Source organism: Pan troglodytes, chromosome Y (genome assembly GCF_028858775.2).
Source record: "Pan troglodytes isolate AG18354 chromosome Y, NHGRI_mPanTro3-v2.0_pri, whole genome shotgun sequence".
Classification (NCBI taxonomy): Eukaryota; Metazoa; Chordata; class Mammalia; order Primates; family Hominidae; genus Pan; species Pan troglodytes.
Window position 1 is genome coordinate 21486138 of NC_072422.2, and position 19205 is coordinate 21505342.

At 39.3% G+C, this 19205-nt stretch overlaps 1 protein-coding gene across 1 annotated transcript; it reads right to left on the reverse strand.

The window, feature by feature from the left end:
- Positions 1–17335: 17335 nt before the first annotated feature.
- On the reverse strand, positions 17336–18894 carry LOC100499475 (MTRNR2-like). The gene has a single exon (NM_001193641.1). It carries the CDS (start codon positions 17939–17941, stop codon positions 17864–17866), a length of 78 nt encoding a protein of 25 aa, NP_001180570.1. The 5' UTR covers positions 17942–18894; the 3' UTR covers positions 17336–17863.
- Positions 18895–19205: the final 311 nt, after the last annotated feature.

Genomic DNA, 19205 nt, shown 5'->3' on the forward strand with positions numbered 1-19205 from the left:
TGTCCCTGTTTGCAGATGGCATGATTGTGTATCTAGAAAACCACATCCTTTCAACCCAAAATCTCCTTAAGCTGATAAGCAACTTCAGCAAAGTCTCAGGATACAAAATCAGTGTGCAAAAATCACAAGCATTCTTGTACACTAATAACAGACAGAGAGCCAAATCATGAGTGAACTGTCATTCACAATTGCTTCAAAGAGAATCAAATACCTAGAAATCCAACTTACAAGGGATGTGAAGGACCTCTTCGAGGAGAACTACAAACCACTGCTTAATGAAATAAAAGAGGATACAAACAAATGGAAGAACATTCCATGCTCATTGGTAGGAAGAATCAATATCGTGAAAATGGCCATACTGCCTAAGGTAATTTATAGCTTCAATGCCGTACTCATCAAGCTACCAATGACTTTCTTCACAGAACTGGAAAAAACTACCTTAAAGTTCATATGGAAACAAGAGGAGAGCCCACATTGCCAAGTCAATCCTAAGCTAAAAGAACAAACCTGGAAGCATCACACCACCTGACTTCAAACTATACTACAAGGCTACAGTAACCAAAACAGCATGGTACTGGTACCAAAACAGAGATATGAACAAATGGACAAGAACAGAGCCCTCAGAAATAATGCTGCATATCTACAACTATCTGATCTTTTACCTGACAAAAACAAGCAAAGGGGACAGGATTAACTATTTAATACATGGTGCTGAGAAAACTGGCTAGCCACGTGTAGAAAGCTAAAACTGGATCCCTTCCTTACACCTTATAAAAAAATTAATTCAAGATGCATTAAAGACTTACGTGTTAGAACTAAAACCATAGAAACCCTAGAAGAAAACCTAGGCAATCCCATACAGGAAATAGACATGGGCAAGGACTTCATGTCTAAAACACCAAAAGCAATGGCAACAAAAGCCAAAATTGAGAAATGGGATCTAATTAAACTAAACAGCATCTGCACAGCAAAATAAACCACCATCAGAGTGAACAGGCAACCTAGTGAATGTGAGAAAATTTTTGCAACCTTCTCATCTGACAAAGGGCTAATATTCAGAATCTACAGTGAACTCAAATAAATTTACAAAAAAATAAAAAAATAAAACAACCCCATCAAAAAGTGGGTGAAGGATATGAACAGACACTTCTCAGAAGAAGACATTTATGCAGACAAAAAACACATGAAAAAATGCTCCCCATCACTGGTCAACAGAGAACTGCAAATCAAAACCACAATGAGATACCATCTCACAGTAGTTAGAGTGGTGATCATTTAAAAATCAGGAAACAACAGGTGCTGGAGAGGATGTGGAGAAATAGGAACACTTTTACACTGTTGGTGGGACTGTAAACTAGTTCAACCATTGTGGAAGTCAGTGTGGTGATTCCTCAGGGATCTAGAACTAGAAATACCATTTGACCCAGCCATCCCATTATTGGGTATATACCCAAAGGATTATAAATCATGCTGCTATAAAGACACATGCACACATATGTTTATTGCAGCACTATTCACAATAGCAAAGACTTGGAACCAACCCAAATATCCAACAATGATAGACTGGATTAAGAAAATGTGGTACATATACACCATGGAATACTATGCAGCCATAAAAAAGGGTGAGTTCATGTCCTTTTTAGGTACATGGATGAAGCTGGAAACCATCATTCTCAGCAAACTATTGCAAAGACAAAAAAACAAGCACTGCATGTTCTCACTCACAGGTTGGAATTGAACAATGAGAACACATGGACACAGGAAGGGGAACATCACTCACCAGGGACTGTTGTGTGGTGTGGGCGGGGGGAACTGATGTCATTAGGAGATATACCTAATGCTAAATGACGAGTTAATGGGTGCAGCACACCAATATGTCACATATATACATATGTAACAAACCTGCACATTGTGCACATGTACACTAAAACTTAAAGTATAATAATAATAATAATAATAGTTTCACATGTGTGCATTCTGACATATTATTGGGTGAGTATCATAATATTGTGACTTTTCTGCCTGGGTGCTACAAAAAAGGGATATTATCACATAACTCTGACCCTATCAGCTAGGTGATTTGTATGTTTTGCATGTGCATTACCCTCAAGGAACATTGTGACATCGTTGGACGTAGCATCTAAGAAATGTGACTCTTCTTTTCTCTCAGGGTTTTGCCAACTAAAGGAATTGTGACATACCAATGAGTGGAAAACATAGGTAATGCAACTTTCCTCTTTATTCTGGAATCTGCCAAAAGAAGAGATTATTACCTATTGCTGAGCCCAGCACCCACATGGTGTGACTCTCTTCTTTTCCTACACATCTGTCTACATTGGACATGGTGCTATATTATTTGAGGCCATACCAAGGTGATGTGACTCTTCTGACTTGGCCCTGCCTGCAAAGACTTTTTTAAGGTATCTTGAGCTCAGAATCCAGGTGATGAAACTCTCCTGCCTTGTTTCTGTACACAGGTGAATTTGTGACATATATCTGTGTTCAGCTCACAAGTACAAATATAACTATCATATCTAGACCCAGAAGGGAAAGAAATTCTGACTCTCATAGCCAGTCTTCTGACCATAAGTAAAGTAATGGGTCTACTAATTGTATAAAGTTCACAGAGGATTATAACACTCCGGGATATCATATAAAATCTGAGTGGTACAAAGTGTCATAACACAGAAACGCAACCAGGTGCAATTGTGACACTTGGATGCACACCCAGCTTAGCTGGTTATCATTCTCTCACAAGAACAGGGCCCGGAAATAAGGTTCTAAATCTCAAAAAAAAAAAAAAAGAAAGAAAGAAAGAAAGAAAAAAAAAAAAAAGAGCAGTCGAAATTTGAATTTTTTCATCACATACACAGATCTGACCCAGGGCTGATTTGGTGATGTATAATTCAGCAAAACTGAGGTTCTGTGACTCCCCTCATGGAACACAATCTTCATGTGGGAGTAAGCATCTTATATATGAATCTTTCCCATTGTTAAGATTGTGACTTCTCAGCTTCAACCCAATTTACAGGAGGTGTGGACTCACATACTCAAAGCCAGGACTTGTGTCGGACTGTGAAACTTATTTCTGAATATTTCTTAGTGTGTGATTAGGACATAAAAGTTAGCCCAGCTCTTGAAAAATTTTACTGTCCTTTTTAGGCTATGACCACAGATAAAATTGTGACATACTTGGACTATACACCTAAGCCAACGTGTCTGGACCTACCTACAAAAGGCAGTTTTACATATCACTGGGACCAGCACTCAGTGATGTGAAATATATGCCTGATCTCTACCTATAAATATTATTTGAGCTTATATCTAGGTCCATTATGTAAGTGATGTGACTCCTTTCTACTGCCTTGGCCCTGCACTTATGGTGCATTGTGACACAAAACTGGATACTGCACCCTGGTGGTTTGACTCCGTGTTTTGTGTTCCACCAACAGGAACTTTGTAACATATCACTTGGCTCAGCACCTGGGTAATGTTTCTTCTCTCTCTCCTCACCTTGAACTCAGCGGAGATTGTGACATATTGCTAAACCCAGTGCCAAGGTGAGGTCACTTTAATACCTTGATCCTGGACATAGAAACTATTGTGAAATACATCTAGGTCAATTGCCTAGATCAACTGAGTCTACTCTAACTCTTAAGCTTTTCCCACAGGTAGAATTTTGATATATCAGTAAAACCAGCATCCATGTGATGTGACCCCATTTTCAGGATTCCGCCCACAAGTATTGTGACATCTCACTGGACCAGCACCCACCCAGGTGACATGACCTTCCTGCTTGCTCTCTGCCCACAAGTGATATGTGCCATATATCTGAGACCCGAGAAGAGGACCAATCATTACTCTTAAACCTGGAGCCACGCTATATACATGATAGTGACTCCCATTCCTGGAATTTTCTGCCAGTGTTACTGTGACATATACCTTTTCCCAGCTCATGAGTAATTTAATAATCCTGCCTATATGCAGCCCACACATTTGGATATTTACCTCAGCAGAACACCTTGAAGATCTGATTCTCATGTCTTAAAAACATCCTCAGGGAGGATTGCTACATATTTCGGGACCCAACATCTAGTTATCTGACTATCTCTCCTGCCTAGACCCTGCTTCTACTAGGGATTGTAGCATTTCCAAGCTCTGCATCCAATTCATATGATTTTCTTGTCCTGTCCTTTCAACAGAATAAGTTTTGACATATCTTTGGGCCTATCATTTAGGTGATATGAGTCTCCTCTTCCATCTGGACAGTGCTCAAAAGAGACATTATGTCATACATCTCAGCGTAACCCCCAAATTGTGCAACTTTACTGCCAGGAACTTGCCTGCAAAGAGAATATTGGAAATTTTCTGGTTCAGCATTTAGGTGACTTGGCTGTGTTCACTGTTTCATTACAACAAAGTAAATTCCGATGTATACCTAGGCACAGCTCACAGGCATGATAATGACTCTCATATGTGGACCCCAGAAATAGGAGTAATTTTGACTCTCATAACTTGCTTTAGAAACATGAGTGATTAAACCACTTTCTGATTTAAAAAAAGTCAAATAGTATTATAACACCTCAGATATTTAATAAAGGCTTTGACTTGTACAGAGAATGTCACAACAGAACCCAGCAGAAATGTGAAATTGTGAGTCTCGTATTCTCACCCTGCTGACAGTAAGAACTGTCACTGTCTCACATATGTGAAGCCAACTCTCACTCATGAAAACAGGACATGTGTGATACTGCAAATATCCTTTTGGGTATTTTCTTCAAGTGTAATTGTAATATAAATATTTGTACAGTTTCTGTGGGATTTGACTCTCCATACCTGTTTCTGCCTACATATGTTACTGTGGTATTCACCGGGCCCAACTTTAGGTGATGTTTCTCTCCTTCCTGGTCCCTGCTGTCAGTAAGACTCATGGAATATTTCTAGATCCAGGACCCAGGTCATGTTATATTTCTGCCTGACCCATGCCCACAGAATTTATTGTGATGTTTCACTCTGTCAACCACTTGGGTGACATAATTCTCCTCATTAGAATGGGCCCTGCACACAATGGGGAAAAATAACATATGGCTGGGCCAGGCACACAGGTTACAGCACTCTTTTGCTAGGGCCATGTCCCAAAGGGGATATTGTGACAAATCTCTTGGCCTATCACCTAGGTGATGTTGTTCTCTTTGGGTTCTGCTTTCCTGGATTGTGTCCTATTGCTAGGCTAGGTATTCAGGTGATGATACTCTTTCAGCAGGGCCATGCCTCAAGGAGGACATTTTGACATAACCCTGAGCCTATCATCTAGGTGGTTTGACTTACTACTTGGGCCCTGATCACGTGGAACATTGTGACATAAGGGTGGAACCTGCAGCTATTTGTTGTAACTCTCTTGCCTTGGTCCTGTCCTAAGGGAGTTTTGTGACATATCTAAGAACCCAGCATCAAGGTGATGTGGCTTTTCTACCTCCCTTCACCTCACATATTAGATTATATCATATACCTAATGAAGCACCTAGGTAATATGACCATTCTCTACTGCCAGATCTCTGCATACTTGGACCATTGGGCTATAGATGTGAGCTTGTTTGTTAATTGAATTGACTCTTTTCTTCTCCCTGAGCCTTTATAATGGGGTGATGTGGCATATTGCCAAGCCTAATCCTTAGGCAATATGACTCTACTCTTGTTTCCAAACCATGCCCATGAAAAGGAATTTTGACATAATGCAGGGCTCAGGAACCAGATGGCATTCCTCTTCTACCTGGTTCCTGCATATAGAGAGACTTATGGCATATTTCTGGGCCCTCCATCCTGATAATGTATCTCTCCTTCCTGTGCCAGAGTGACAGAAAGTATTTTTACACATCGTGGACCTATTCTGCAGGTGTTTTTGCTCTCATCACTTTTCTGGGTTTTTTTTTTTCCACTTGGGATTGTGTCACATTGCTGAGCCCAGCACCCAGTTAATGTAACCCTAATTACTGTACCCTCCCTAGAGAGGGCATTGTGACATATTGCTTGGTACAGCACCTAAATTGTGCTACCTCCCTGCCAAGTTTTTTGTCTTACAAATGGGATTATGAAATTTACACTGCTTCAGCTCACAGGCAAGATGATCAAACTTAAATTGGGATTCCACCAATAAGAGATATGTTGCATCTCATTGCTACACTTGCAACAATAGGTAAGCTTATGAATTGTGTGTTTTTACAAAGCCCACAGAAGGTGACAACATTAACTTCGGTGGTACACAGAATTTCATAACAGGGTCCAGCAAAAAGTTAAGATTGTGACTCTTGATAACACACACAGATGAGGGCAAATTTGTCACCATTCCATATTTACAAAGCCCGGTGTGGAAGTCCTTAGTCTAACAAGTAAATAAATTACAAAGGTGAAATTGTGACATTCATATATGGATCTTGCTATAGGTAAGATGATGATTCATTTCTGGACCCAGATCACAGGCATAATAGCTCTTTTATCTGAAACCAACCTATAAGATAGATGTTAACTATCATAACTGGGTTTGTGGCAATATGTAAGATTGTGAGTCAATATGAGCATGTAGGCCTCAAAGCGGTTTCCAACTCTCATAAATGTTGCATGAAGCCGTTGAATGCTGGAGAGGATTTCATACAGTCCCCCAGAACACACAGTATATTGTAACTGTAATTTACACAGAAAGTTAACAAAATGAGGAGATCATGTTATATTGCTAAGTTTAGTAACAAGGGATGGAGACTTTTTGGCTTAAATTCTTTCCCATGGGTGCATTGGGAAATATGGCTGTCTTAGAATTTTAATAATGTGACTTTTCAGTTTGGACCCTGCAAACAGGGAATATTATAACCTATCTTTGGGCCTATCATCTAGGTAATGTGTCTCTCCTGCCAGTGTTCTCGCCACCGGTGACACTGTGACATATAGCTTGATATAGCATCTAGCTAATGTGACTCTTCTCTCCTCCCTGGATGCTGCCTACTGAAGAAATTGTGACATACCCATGAGTGCAAGTCCTAGGTGATGTGACTCTTCTCTTTGTCCAGAACTCTGCCAAGAGAGATAATTATAACACTGCTGATGCCAGCAACTAGAAAATGTAAATATCCACTATTTGTTAACCCTGTATCTAGTGAGGATGATGACATATATTTTGAGACTTTACCCAGGTAATATGACTCTTCTAACATGGTCTTGCCTGCAAAGGAGATTATAATGTATGCCTGGCTCAGTACACAGATGATATGGCTCTTCTATCTTGTCTCTGTCCGAACATGAAGTTGTGACATATACCTGGGTTCAGCTCATATATATAATAATAACTCTTATAGCTAGACCCAGCCAGGGATGATATTTCAACTATCATAGCTAGTCTTGTGGCCATGGGTAAAGACCTAGGTCTCCCACCTGCAAGTATTCACAGAAAAATATGCTACTTAGGCATATTATATGAAGCCTGAGTGGTACCAAAAGTGTGATAACAGACACCAGCAGCCAGGGGCTATTGTGACTCTTGGATCTACACCAGATGACACAATTGTGATTCTCACAAATAAACAGAGCCTGTCAATGAGGTACTAAATCTCACATACATAAGCAGTCAAAGTTAAAAGTTGTTGTTCTCATACATGAATCTGATCCATGGGTAGTTTGGTGATGTTTCAACCATAATTCAGCCTACCTGTAGTGTTTTGACTCATCTCTTGGAACCCAATCTTCAATTGGGGTTCTTATACGTGGATATTGCCCATTGTTGAGATTCTGATTCCTGTACTTTGACTCAGATATTAGGAGATTTTGGCTCCCATACCAGAAGCCAGGACTTGTGTGGGACTGTAAAACTTATTTCAGAACATTTTCAAGTGTGTAATTGAGAAGTGTGACTTTGTCCAGCATCTGAGTGTTTTGACTCTCTTTGTAGGCCCAGACCACTGTAGAACTTTTCATATTACTGGGACAAGCACCCAGCTGATGTTAAATATTGGCCTGAACCCTGCCTACAAGGAGCATTGTGACTTTTATCAAGGGCCATCATGTAAGTGATATTAATTCCTTCTACTACCTTTGCCTGGCACTTAGGGTGCATTGTGACACATAACTGGTAACTCAACCCAGTTGATGTGACTCTTCTTGGGGAGGGCTCTGCCAGTTGGAAGCTTTGTAACATATCACTTGGCTCAGCACCTAGGTGGGATTTCTTCTCTTTTGCCTGGGCCCTGACCACAAGATAGATTGTGACACAGTACTAAACCCAGCACCAAGGTGAGGTCATTCTCCTGCACTGTCCTGCACACAGGGGGAGTTCTGACATATATCCAGGCCAATTGCCTAGGTGAAATTTGTCTTTTGTCCTACCTAAGTCCTGTCCAGAGGGGGGATTTAGATATATCACTGAAACCAGCATCCTGGTGATATGACTCATCTTCCAGAGTCCTGCCCACAAAGTGCATTGTAGTAATTCACTAGACCAGCACCCACTCAGCTGATGTGACTTTCCTTTCTTCTCCCAGAACACAGGTGATATTAAGCCATACACCTAAGACCAGATCAAAGGCCTAGTAAAGACTCTTGTACCTGGAGCCAAGACAGGAAGAGCATGGTGACCTCATCCCTGAACATTTCCGCAGGTGTTACTGTGACATTTGCTTTGGCCCAGCTCCTGAGTGATTTAATAATTCTGCCTAATTATAGCCCACAGTTGACATTTTGACATGCACCTTGCTAGGAACTTTGGTGATTTGACTCTCGTGTCTTCACAATGTCCTCAGAAGGGATCATAACATATATCTGGACACATAGTCTAGGTTATATGACTCTCCTCTCCTGCCTCAACCCTGCTTCTAGTGAAGAGCGTAGCATTTCTAAGCTCTGCATCCAAATTACGAGTCTCTTGCCTAGGCCATTTCAACAAGAGGCATTGTGATTTATCTCTAGGCCCACAATTTATGTGATATACCTCTCCTGCCTGGACACTCTCCAAAAGGGGCATTATGCCATAGAGCTGGGCCTAGAACCCCAGGTTTGTGACTTTTCTGCCCACAAAGATAATATTTCTGGCTTAGGATTCAGGTGTTGTGATTGTCCTGCCTGTTTAGTAACCACAGGAGGTGATGATGACATATACCTAGGCACAGCTCAAAGACAAGGTAATAAGTCTCATATGTACACTCAGCCAATCAGAGAAATGTTGACTCTCATAATTAGGATTAGGGATGTAAGTGATGTAAAGCATGTCCTTCTGGTTAAAAGATCACAAAAATATTACAACCATCACACATACTTTATAAGATCCTTGGATTTTATAGTGAATGTCATAACAAGGCCAAGCACCCAGCAGAAATTGTTAGTCTTATGTGTACTCCAAGCTGACAGTAAAGAATTTCACCATTACAGATAGTTGAAGGCAACTGTCTTACATGAAAGCAGGACATGTGTGATACTGTTAATCTAATCCCCAGAATTTCTTGTTTTTCTTTATTTTATTTTATTATACTTTAAGTTTTAAGGTACATGTGCACAATGTGCAGGTTAGTTACATATCTATACACGTGCCATGCTGGTGTGCTGCACCAATTAACTCATCATTTAGCATTAGGTATATCTCCCAATGCTATCCCTCCCCCCTCCCCCCAGCCCACAACAGTCCCCAGAGTGTGATATTCCACTTCCTGTGTCCATGTGATCTCATTGTTCAATTCCCATCTATGAGTGAGAATATGTGGTGTTTGGTTTTTTGTTCTTGCTATAGTTTACTAAGAATGATGATTTCCAATTTCATCCAGGTCCCTACAAAGGACATGAACTCATCATTTTTTATGGCTGCCTAGTATTCCATGGTGTATATGTGCTACATTTTCTTAATCCAGTCTATCATTGTTGGACATTTGGGTTGGTTCCAAGTCTTTGCTATTGTGAATAGTGCTGCAATAAACATATGTGTGCATGTGTCTTTATAGCAGCATGATTTAGAGTCCTTTGGGTATATACCCAGTAATGGGATAGCTGGGTCAAATGGTATTTCTAGTTCTAGATCCCTGAGGAATCACCACACTGACTTCCACAATGTTTGAACTAGTTTACAGTCCCACCAACAGTGTAAAATTGTTCCTATTTCTCCACATCCTCTTCCGCACCTGTTGTTTCTTGACTTTTTAATGATTGCCATTCTAACTGATGTGAGATGGTATCTCATTGTGGTTTTGATTTGCATTTCTCTGACGGCCAGTGATGGGGAGCATTTTTTCATGTGTTTTTTGTCTGCATAAATGTCTTCTTTTGAGAAGTGTCTGTTCATGTCCTTCGCCCACTTTTCAATGGGGTTGTTTTTTTTGTTCTTGTAAATTTGATTGTGTTCATTGTAGATTCTGGATGTTAGCGCTTTTTCAGATGAGTAGGTTGCAAAAATTTTCTCCCATTTTGTAGGTTGCCTGTTCACTCCAATGGTAGTTTCTTTTGCTGTGTGGAAGCTCTTTAGTTTAATTAGATCCCATTTGTCAATTTTGTCTTTTGTTGCCATTGCTTTTGGTGTTTTAGACATGAAGTCCTTGCCCATGCCTATGTCCTGAATGGTAGTGCCTAGGTTTTCTTCTAGGGTTTTTATGGTTCTATATCTAACGTTTAAGTCTTTAATCCATCTTGAATCAATTTTTGTATAAGGTGTAAGGAAGGGATCCAGTTTCAGCTTTCTACATATGGCTAGCCAGTTTTCCCAGCACCATTTATTAAATAGGGAATGCTTTCCCCATTGCTTGTTTTTCTCACGTTTGTCAAAGTTCAGATAGTTGTAGATATGTGGCATTATTTGTGAGGGCTCTGTTCTGTTCCATTGATCTATATCTCTGTTTTGGTACCAGTACCATGCTGTTTTGGTCACTGTAGCCTTGTAGTATAGTTTGAAGTCAGTTAGTGTAATGCCTCCAGCTTTGTTCTTTTGGCTTAGGATTGACTTGTCGATGTGGGCTCTTTTTTGGTTCCATATGAACTTTAAAGTAGTTTTTTCCAAATCTGTGAAGAAAGTCATTGGTAGCTTGATGAGGATGACATTGAATCTATAAATTACCTTGCGGAATATGGCCATTTTTATGATATTGATTCTTTCTACCCATGAGTACAGAATGTTCTTCCATTTCTTTGTATTCTCTTTTATTTCATTGAACAGTGGTTCATAGTCCTCCTTGAAGAGGTCCTTCACATCCCTTGTAAGTTGGATTCCTAGGTATTTTATTCTCTTTGAAGCCATTGTGAATGGGAGTTCACTCATGATTTGGGTCTCTGTTTGTCTGTTATTGGTGTATAAGAATGCTTGTGATTTTTGTACATTGATTTTTTATCCTGAGACTTTGCTGAATTTGCTTATTAGCTTAAGGAGATTTTGGGCTGAGACAATGGGGTTTCCTAGATATACAATCATGCCATTTGCCAACAGGGACAATTTGACTTCCTCTTTTCCTGATTGAATACCCTTTACTTCCTTCTCCTGCCAGAACTTCCAACACATCCCTGTCTTGTGCCAGTTTTCAATGGGAATGCTTCCAGTTTTTGCCCATTCAGTATGATATTGGCTGTGGGTTTGTCATAGATAGCTCTTATTATTTTGAGATACATCCCATCAATACCTCATTTACTGAGAGTTGTTAGCACGTAGGGTTGTTGAATTTTGTCAAAGGCCTTTTCTGCATCTATTGAGATAATCATGTGGATTTTGTCTTTGCTTCTGTTTATATGCAGGATTACATTAATTGACTTGCATATATTGAACCAGGCTTGAATCCCAGGGATGAAGCCTACGACTCCCACTCTATAATCATGGGAGACTTTAACACCCTACTGTCAACATTAGACAGATCAACGAGACAGAAAGTTATCAAGGATATCCAGGAATTGAACTCAGCTCTGCACCAAGTGGACCTAATAGACATCTACGGAACTCTCCATCCCAAATCAACAGAATATACATTCTTTCAGCACCACACCACACCTATTCAAAAATTGACCACATAGTTGGAAGTAAAGCTCTCCTCAGCAAATGTGAAAGAACAGAAATTATAACAAACTGTCTCTCAGACCACAGTGCAATCAAACTAGAACTCAGGATTAAGGAGCTCACTCAAAACCGCTCAACTACATGGAAGCTGAACAACCTGCTCCTGAATGACTACTGGGTACATAATGAAATGAAGGCAGACATAAAGATGTTTTTTGAAACCAACGAGAACAAAGACACAACATACCAGAATCTCTGAGACACATTCAAAGCAGTGTGTAGAGGGAAATTTATAGCACTAAATGTCCACAAGAGAAAGCAGGAAAATCCAAAATTGACACCCTAACATCACAATTAAAAGAACTTTAAAAGCAAGAGCAAACACATTCAAAAGCTAGCAGAAGGCAAGAAATAACTAAGATCAGTGCAGAACTGAAGGAAATAGAGACACAAAAAACCCTTTAAAAAATTAATGAATCCAGGAGCTGGTTTTTTGAAAGGATCAACAAAATCAATAGACTGCTAGCAAGAATAATAAAGAAGAAAAGAGAGAAGAATCAAATAGACACAATAGAAAATGATGAAGGGGATATCACCACTGATCCCACAGAAATACAAACTGTCATCAGAGGACACTACAAACATCTCTATGCAAATAAACTAGAAAATCTATAAGAAATGGATAAATTCCTCGATTCATACACCCTCCCAAGACTAAACCAGGAAGAATTTGAATGTCTGAATAGACCAATAACAGGCTCTGAAATTGTGGCAATAATCAATTGCTTACCAACCAAAAAGAGCCCAGGACCAGATGGATTCATGGCTGAATTCTACCAGAGGTATAAGGAGGGACTGGTACCATTCCTTCTGAAACTATTCCAATCAATAGCAAAAGAGGGAATCCTCCCTAACTCATTTTATGAGGCCAGCATCATGTTGATAACAAAGTTGGGCAGAGACACAACCAAAAAAGAGAATTTTAGACCAATATCCTTGATGAACATTGACGCAAAAATCCTCAATAAAATACTGGCAAACTGAATCCAGCAGCACATCAAAAACTTATCTACCATGATCAAGTGGGCTTCATCCCTGGAATTTCATTTTATCATGACTGTGATATGATTCTTCATCAAGCACCTGTGTGATTTCACTCTTCAGACTGGTTCCAGCCTACAACGGGAATTTTGATATCTACCTGGGCCAATATTGAAGTGATGTGACTTTTCTGCCTGGATCCTGCTCTCAGTAAGAATTTTGATGTCACTGGATCCAGCACCCAGATGATGTTACGTTATTGCCTGCACCATGCCTACAAACATCATATTGACATATCGCTGTGTCAATCAGTTACAAGATCTAACTCTCCTCTCTGGAATGGGCCCTACACACAGGGCAGGATAGTGGCATACACCTTGGCCAGGCACACAGGTAATAATACTATTTTGCCAAGGCCATCACCAAAAGAGGGCATTTTGAAATATCACAGGGCCCATCAGGGAGGTGATATGGCTTTTCTGCTTGGGATCTGCCCACTTGAATAATGACATATTGCTAGGCCAAGCACAATGGTACTCTTTTGCCAGGGCCATGTTTAAGGAAGGCTTTGTGACATATCTCTGGGCCTGTCACCTAGGTGATATGACTTCCTGCTTGGACCTGTCCACTTGGTACTTTGTAACATAAGGGTGGAACCTGCACCTAGGTGATGTAACTCTCCAGCCTGGGTCCTTTTCTAAGGAGGACTTGTGAATATCTAAGAACCCAGGACCAGGAAATGTGGCTCTTCACCATCACTTCTGCCATCATTTCTGCCTATGTATTAAATTGGGACGTAAACATAAAAAAGCACCTAAGTGTGATATGATTCTCTTTTTTTACCTGAGCACTGTCTACTGATGACTTTAGGTCATATCTCTGAGCCCATGTCATAAATGATGTGACTCTCTCTTGTCTGGGTCTTTACAATGGAAAGATTATGATATGTTGATGACCCAGCACTTAGGAAATGTGACTCTTGGTTTGTTGCTGAAAAAATAAAAAACACCCACAAACAGGACTTTTGCAGTATTTCAGGGCTCAGCATTGGGATGATGTTGCTGCTCTGCCTAGGTCATGCATAAAGAAGAGATTACAGCATACTGCTCTGTTCTGCACCCTAATGATGTGTGATTCTCCTGCCTGTGCTAGAGCCAGATAAAGTGTTTTGACAAATTTTTGATTGATTGTGAAGGTGTTTTGGCTCTCATCACATTGCTGAATTTTTTTCCAAGTGTGGTTGTATCATATTGCTGATTCCAGCCCTTAGTTAATGTGACCATCTTTCCTAGGCCCTGCCTAGGGAGGGCACTTTTATATTGCTTGAAGCAGGACATAAGGGATGTTAACGTTCTGCTTAGATTTTTGCCCACAAATAGGATTATGACATACACTTTCCTTCAGCTCAAAAACATGATGATTAAGCTTACATTGGAATTCAGCTAAAAGGAGATATTTTGACGCTCACCATAGCTTTGGGATAATAGGTAAGGTCTTTCATTTCATATTTGTGTAAAGCTCACGGAAGTTTACAACACTAACTCATATCATAAAAACTTACGTGGTACAGACAGTTTAATAATACAGCCCAGCAAAAAATTTAAGATTGTAACTCTCAGCTACACACTCAGTTGAAAGCATAAGTTTTTCACATCCTGCATTTATGAAGCCCATTGTTGAAGTCCTGAGTCTAAAACGTGAATACAGAAGAAAGCAGGAATTCTGACTTTCATAACTGAATCTGACCACAGGTGGGATGGTGACTCACTTCTGGACCCAGCTCACAGGCATAATAGTGCTCTCATCCCTGAAGCCATCCTATAGGAGAAACATTAACTGTCATACCTGGGTTTAGGGCAATATGAAAGATTGAGTCTATATAAACATCTAGGCCTCAAGGAGGTTTGGAAGTCTCATATATTTTGTATAAAGTTCTCAGATGTAATAGAAAGTGTCATACAATGGCCAGCAAACAGGATAGATTGTGATTCTCATATACACAACTAGCTAACCATTAATGTTGTCACCCTTAAAGATGAGGAGATTGTCTCATATCCCTCAGCCTAGTACCTCTGGGTTGAAACATTTTTGGTTTAATTCCTTTTTGTAAGGCATTGTTATATATCAGTAGGTCAGAATCATGATAATGCGACTCTTCTGCCTGGGATCTGCAAACAGAGGATACTTTTACATACCTCTGGGCCTATTGGCTAGGTTTTATCTCTCCCCTGCCAGTGCCATGTTCATGGGGGACACTGTGACATACTGCTAGATATGGCATCTAGGTAATGTGACTCTCATCTCCTGCCTGCATCCTGCCAACTGAAGAAATTGTGACCTATCACTAAGTGAAAACCTATGTGACATGACTCTACCTTTTGTCCTGGACTCTGCCAAGGGAGGAAATCATTATATATTTCTGATCCCAGCACCCAGGTAGTGTGATTCTCTTTTATTTTCTTTATACCTGTCTAAACTGGGCATGGTGGCACATCACTTGAGTCTGTGCCCAGGTGATAGAGCTCTTCTGCCTGGTTTCTGCCCACATGTTAGATGGTGTCATATAAGTTGGGAAGTACTTAGCTTCCACTATAACGGATAGATTCTTGATAGATACGGGGATGTTAATGTTTATTGATGAAAAATTTGAAACATAATCAATATTTGGGCTTGTTTTTTCATGCGGGGAGAAGCATGCCAGATATTAGAGAAGTTCTTTGGGTCACCTTGGACTCAGAAGTAAGGGGGCTATTCCTAGTTTTATTACTAGGGCAGTTATTATTATTAAGGATAAACCTGATTAATAGCGTTTATTGTTGTTCATTGACTGGAGGAAAGGTTATTGGAAATGAAACCTATCATGAGAATTATCGATGTGGTTTTATGTGTAAAGAAATGTTTTCTGGCTGATTCTGTAGAGCAGAAATTTATTTTTTTAATTAATATTGAGGTAAAAGCTATTTTATTTATTTCTAGTCCTGTTCAGATGAGAAATCAGTGTAAGCCTAGCATTGAGATAAGAGTTTCTGTGAAAATATTAATGAAGATAATAAGTTGAACTAATAGATTAATTAGTATCGGAATGGTATAATGAGCATTTTTAGAGTATGGGCCTGATAGCCTATTTAGATGACCTTACTTTAGGTTGTGGTGTAATAGGTAGCACAGAGAATTTTGGATTCTCATGGGTAGGCTCAATTCCTATAGTTCTAGAAATAAGAGGATTTTAATGCCTATTGTTTACTCTATCAAAGTAATTCTTTTGTCAGACATATCTTATTTGTTTGGGGTTTAATACTGGAAATTAGGAAAGGCATTGCAATATATGAGATGCAGAATGCTGGTATAAGTGATAGAAAATTTTTTATAGAAAATGTATGAGTTGTTCTTAGTTAAATCAGGGGTATTCTGTTCCAATTTATAAAAACAGGGTGGTTAAAAGCAGGGTCTTGATAATAAAATTTGTGATATAGAGTGCTGATGAATGTATATTATATTTCTCCTAGGAAAATAGCAGCAGTTAGTGCATTTTTATGATCATATTCATGTATTCTGCTATAAGAAAGAGGACAAATGAACCTGCGGCATATTTGACATTGAAGCTTGAGAGTAACTCTGATTCTCCTTCTGTTAGGTCAAAAGGGGCTCGGATAGTTTCTTCTAGTGTGGAGATAAATCATATTATGGCTATGGGTCATAATGGTAGGAGCAGTCAGAGCAATTCTTGTGTTGTGATGAGTGCATATAAGCTAAATGAGACACTTATTATTAGAACTAATAACAGGATAATGGGTAGTGTGACCTCATATAAAATTGTCTGGGCCACAGCTTGTAATGCACTGATTAGTGCATAATTTGAATTAGCTGCTCATCCTGATCACAGAATAGATAGAAAACTAGGCTTCATGTAGCTAGTATAAATAGGAGGCCTGCATTAAAATTAAATAGAGGATCTGGTACAGGGAGGGGAGTCCACAAGAGGAGAGTGAAACAAAGGGCCAGAGTTGGAGAAATAATGTAAAGGGTAATAGTAGATGTTGAGGGATGTAAGGGTTCTTTGGTGAAAAGTTTTATTGGATCAACAAATGGTTGAAGCAGTCCATAGGGACCTACAGTGTTGGGTCCTTTGCACAGTTATATATAGCCTAAGAATTTTTTTTCAATGAATGTAAGGAATGCTATAGCAATTAGAGTGCTAAAAAGTAGGAGGAGGTTAATTATGGGCATGTTGTTAAGAAGAGGAGTTGAATCTATGATTATAAAGTTTAAAGTTTTATGAAACTGCCAGGCTCTGCCATTTTAACAAACCCTGTTCTTGAGTAGTGTGTGTGGTGATATGTTAGATTAAGATAACGTCATCTGTTGGGCAAGGGTGCTTTATGAAGTGAGTCCTATTTCTCTTGTCCTTTCATACTAGGAGAAACGTTAAATAGACAGAAACTGACCTGGGTTACACTGGTCTGAACTCAGATCACATAGGACTTTAATCCTTGAACAAAGGAATCCTTAACAGTGTCTGCACCATTAGGATGTCCTTATCCAACATGGAGGTTTTAAACTCTACTGTTGATATAGACTCTAGAATAGGATTATGCTGTTATCCCTAGGACAACTTATGTCATTGATCAAATTACTGGATCAATGTGTGTCAACTCGCTTAGACTACTGTAGTCTTAGTTTGGGTTGTGCAAAGGTTGAATTAGGCTCCGAGGTCACCTCAACCAAAATTTTGAATGCAGGGATAGTACACTAGGGCCTGTAGGCTCTTTTGAGGTTTTATTTGCATTAATGAATTAAAGCTCTATAGGATCTTCTCGTCTTATTTGTTTATATCCGCCTCTTCATGGATAGATTATCAATTTCACTGATTAAAAGTGAGAGACAGCTGAACCCTCCTATGGTCATTCATACAAGTTCCTATTTAGGGAACAAGTAATTATGCTACTTTTGTACGTTCAGGATACCTTAGTCATTGAACATTTTTCACTGGTCAGTCTGCGCCTCTAATACTAGTAATGCTAGAGGTGATGCTTCTGTTAAACAGGCAGGGTAAGATTTGCTGAGTTCCTTTTAGCTTTTGCAATCTTTCCTCAAAGCATACCTGTGTTGGATTAACAGTATAAATAATAGGGTGCACATTATATCAATTACTAATATTTGGCTGTTAGCTGTCAGTGAATTATTCTGGTCTGATGTAAGCTTATGCAAAAAAAAATTTTCATGTTACTTATATTAACATTATTGTTTATATTAAGTAATAGTTTAGTCCAATGTGATGTTAAAAGTTTAGTATGGTGATTAGAATTTAAGATAATTGGATGTTTAGCTTGAATGCTTTCTTAATTGGTGGCTGCTTTGGGACCAATTAGGGTGGTAATATTTTGTATTCTTTGTACGAAGGTTGTTTCCTGAGGTCTAAAGAGCTGTCCCAATTTAGAGTAACAGTTAAACTTACAGGGAGATTAAGTAATACTGTGAGTAAATTTAAAGTTGAACTAAGATTCTATCTTGGACAACCAGCTGTCACCAGGCTCAGTAGGCTTGTCACCGCTACTCATGAATTTTCCCATTCTATTTCCACATAGTTGGATGTGCTCTTTTAGCGTTTTTGAGTAGCTCTTCTGATTTTGGGGGACTTGGCTATTGTTCTCTGAGTAAAGTTATTTCTAGTTTACACATTATTCAGAATGTGTAAGGGCTTGTCTTTGCTTTTTAATGCTTTGCTCAGTTTTTTCATCTTTTCCTTATGGTACTATGACTGTTGTGCCAGGGTAAAAATTTATATTGCCTATACATTTTTTTTCTAAGGTAAATGGTATGATTAAGATTGTTTGATAATATTTTTGGGGAGGTTTGGGGCTAGAGTTGGCTCAAAGTCATCAAGTTGTGATGAAATCTTCTGGGTGTAAGCCAGATGTTTTGGGTTAAACTACACTTTGGTTTGTCCAAGCACACTTTTCAGTATGCTTACTATTTTATGATGTATCTCTTCCATATGTGCACAGAGAGTTTTCAGTAATAGTAATTTCTATAATAATATTTGAGGAGGGTGACAGGTGGTATGGGCATACTTCAGGGCCTCATCCAACAAAGCAATCTACTCTTGGTTTACTGCTAAATCCTCCTTGAGCTGTTAGGTGTCATAAATGTAACTGTGAGATTTTCTGGG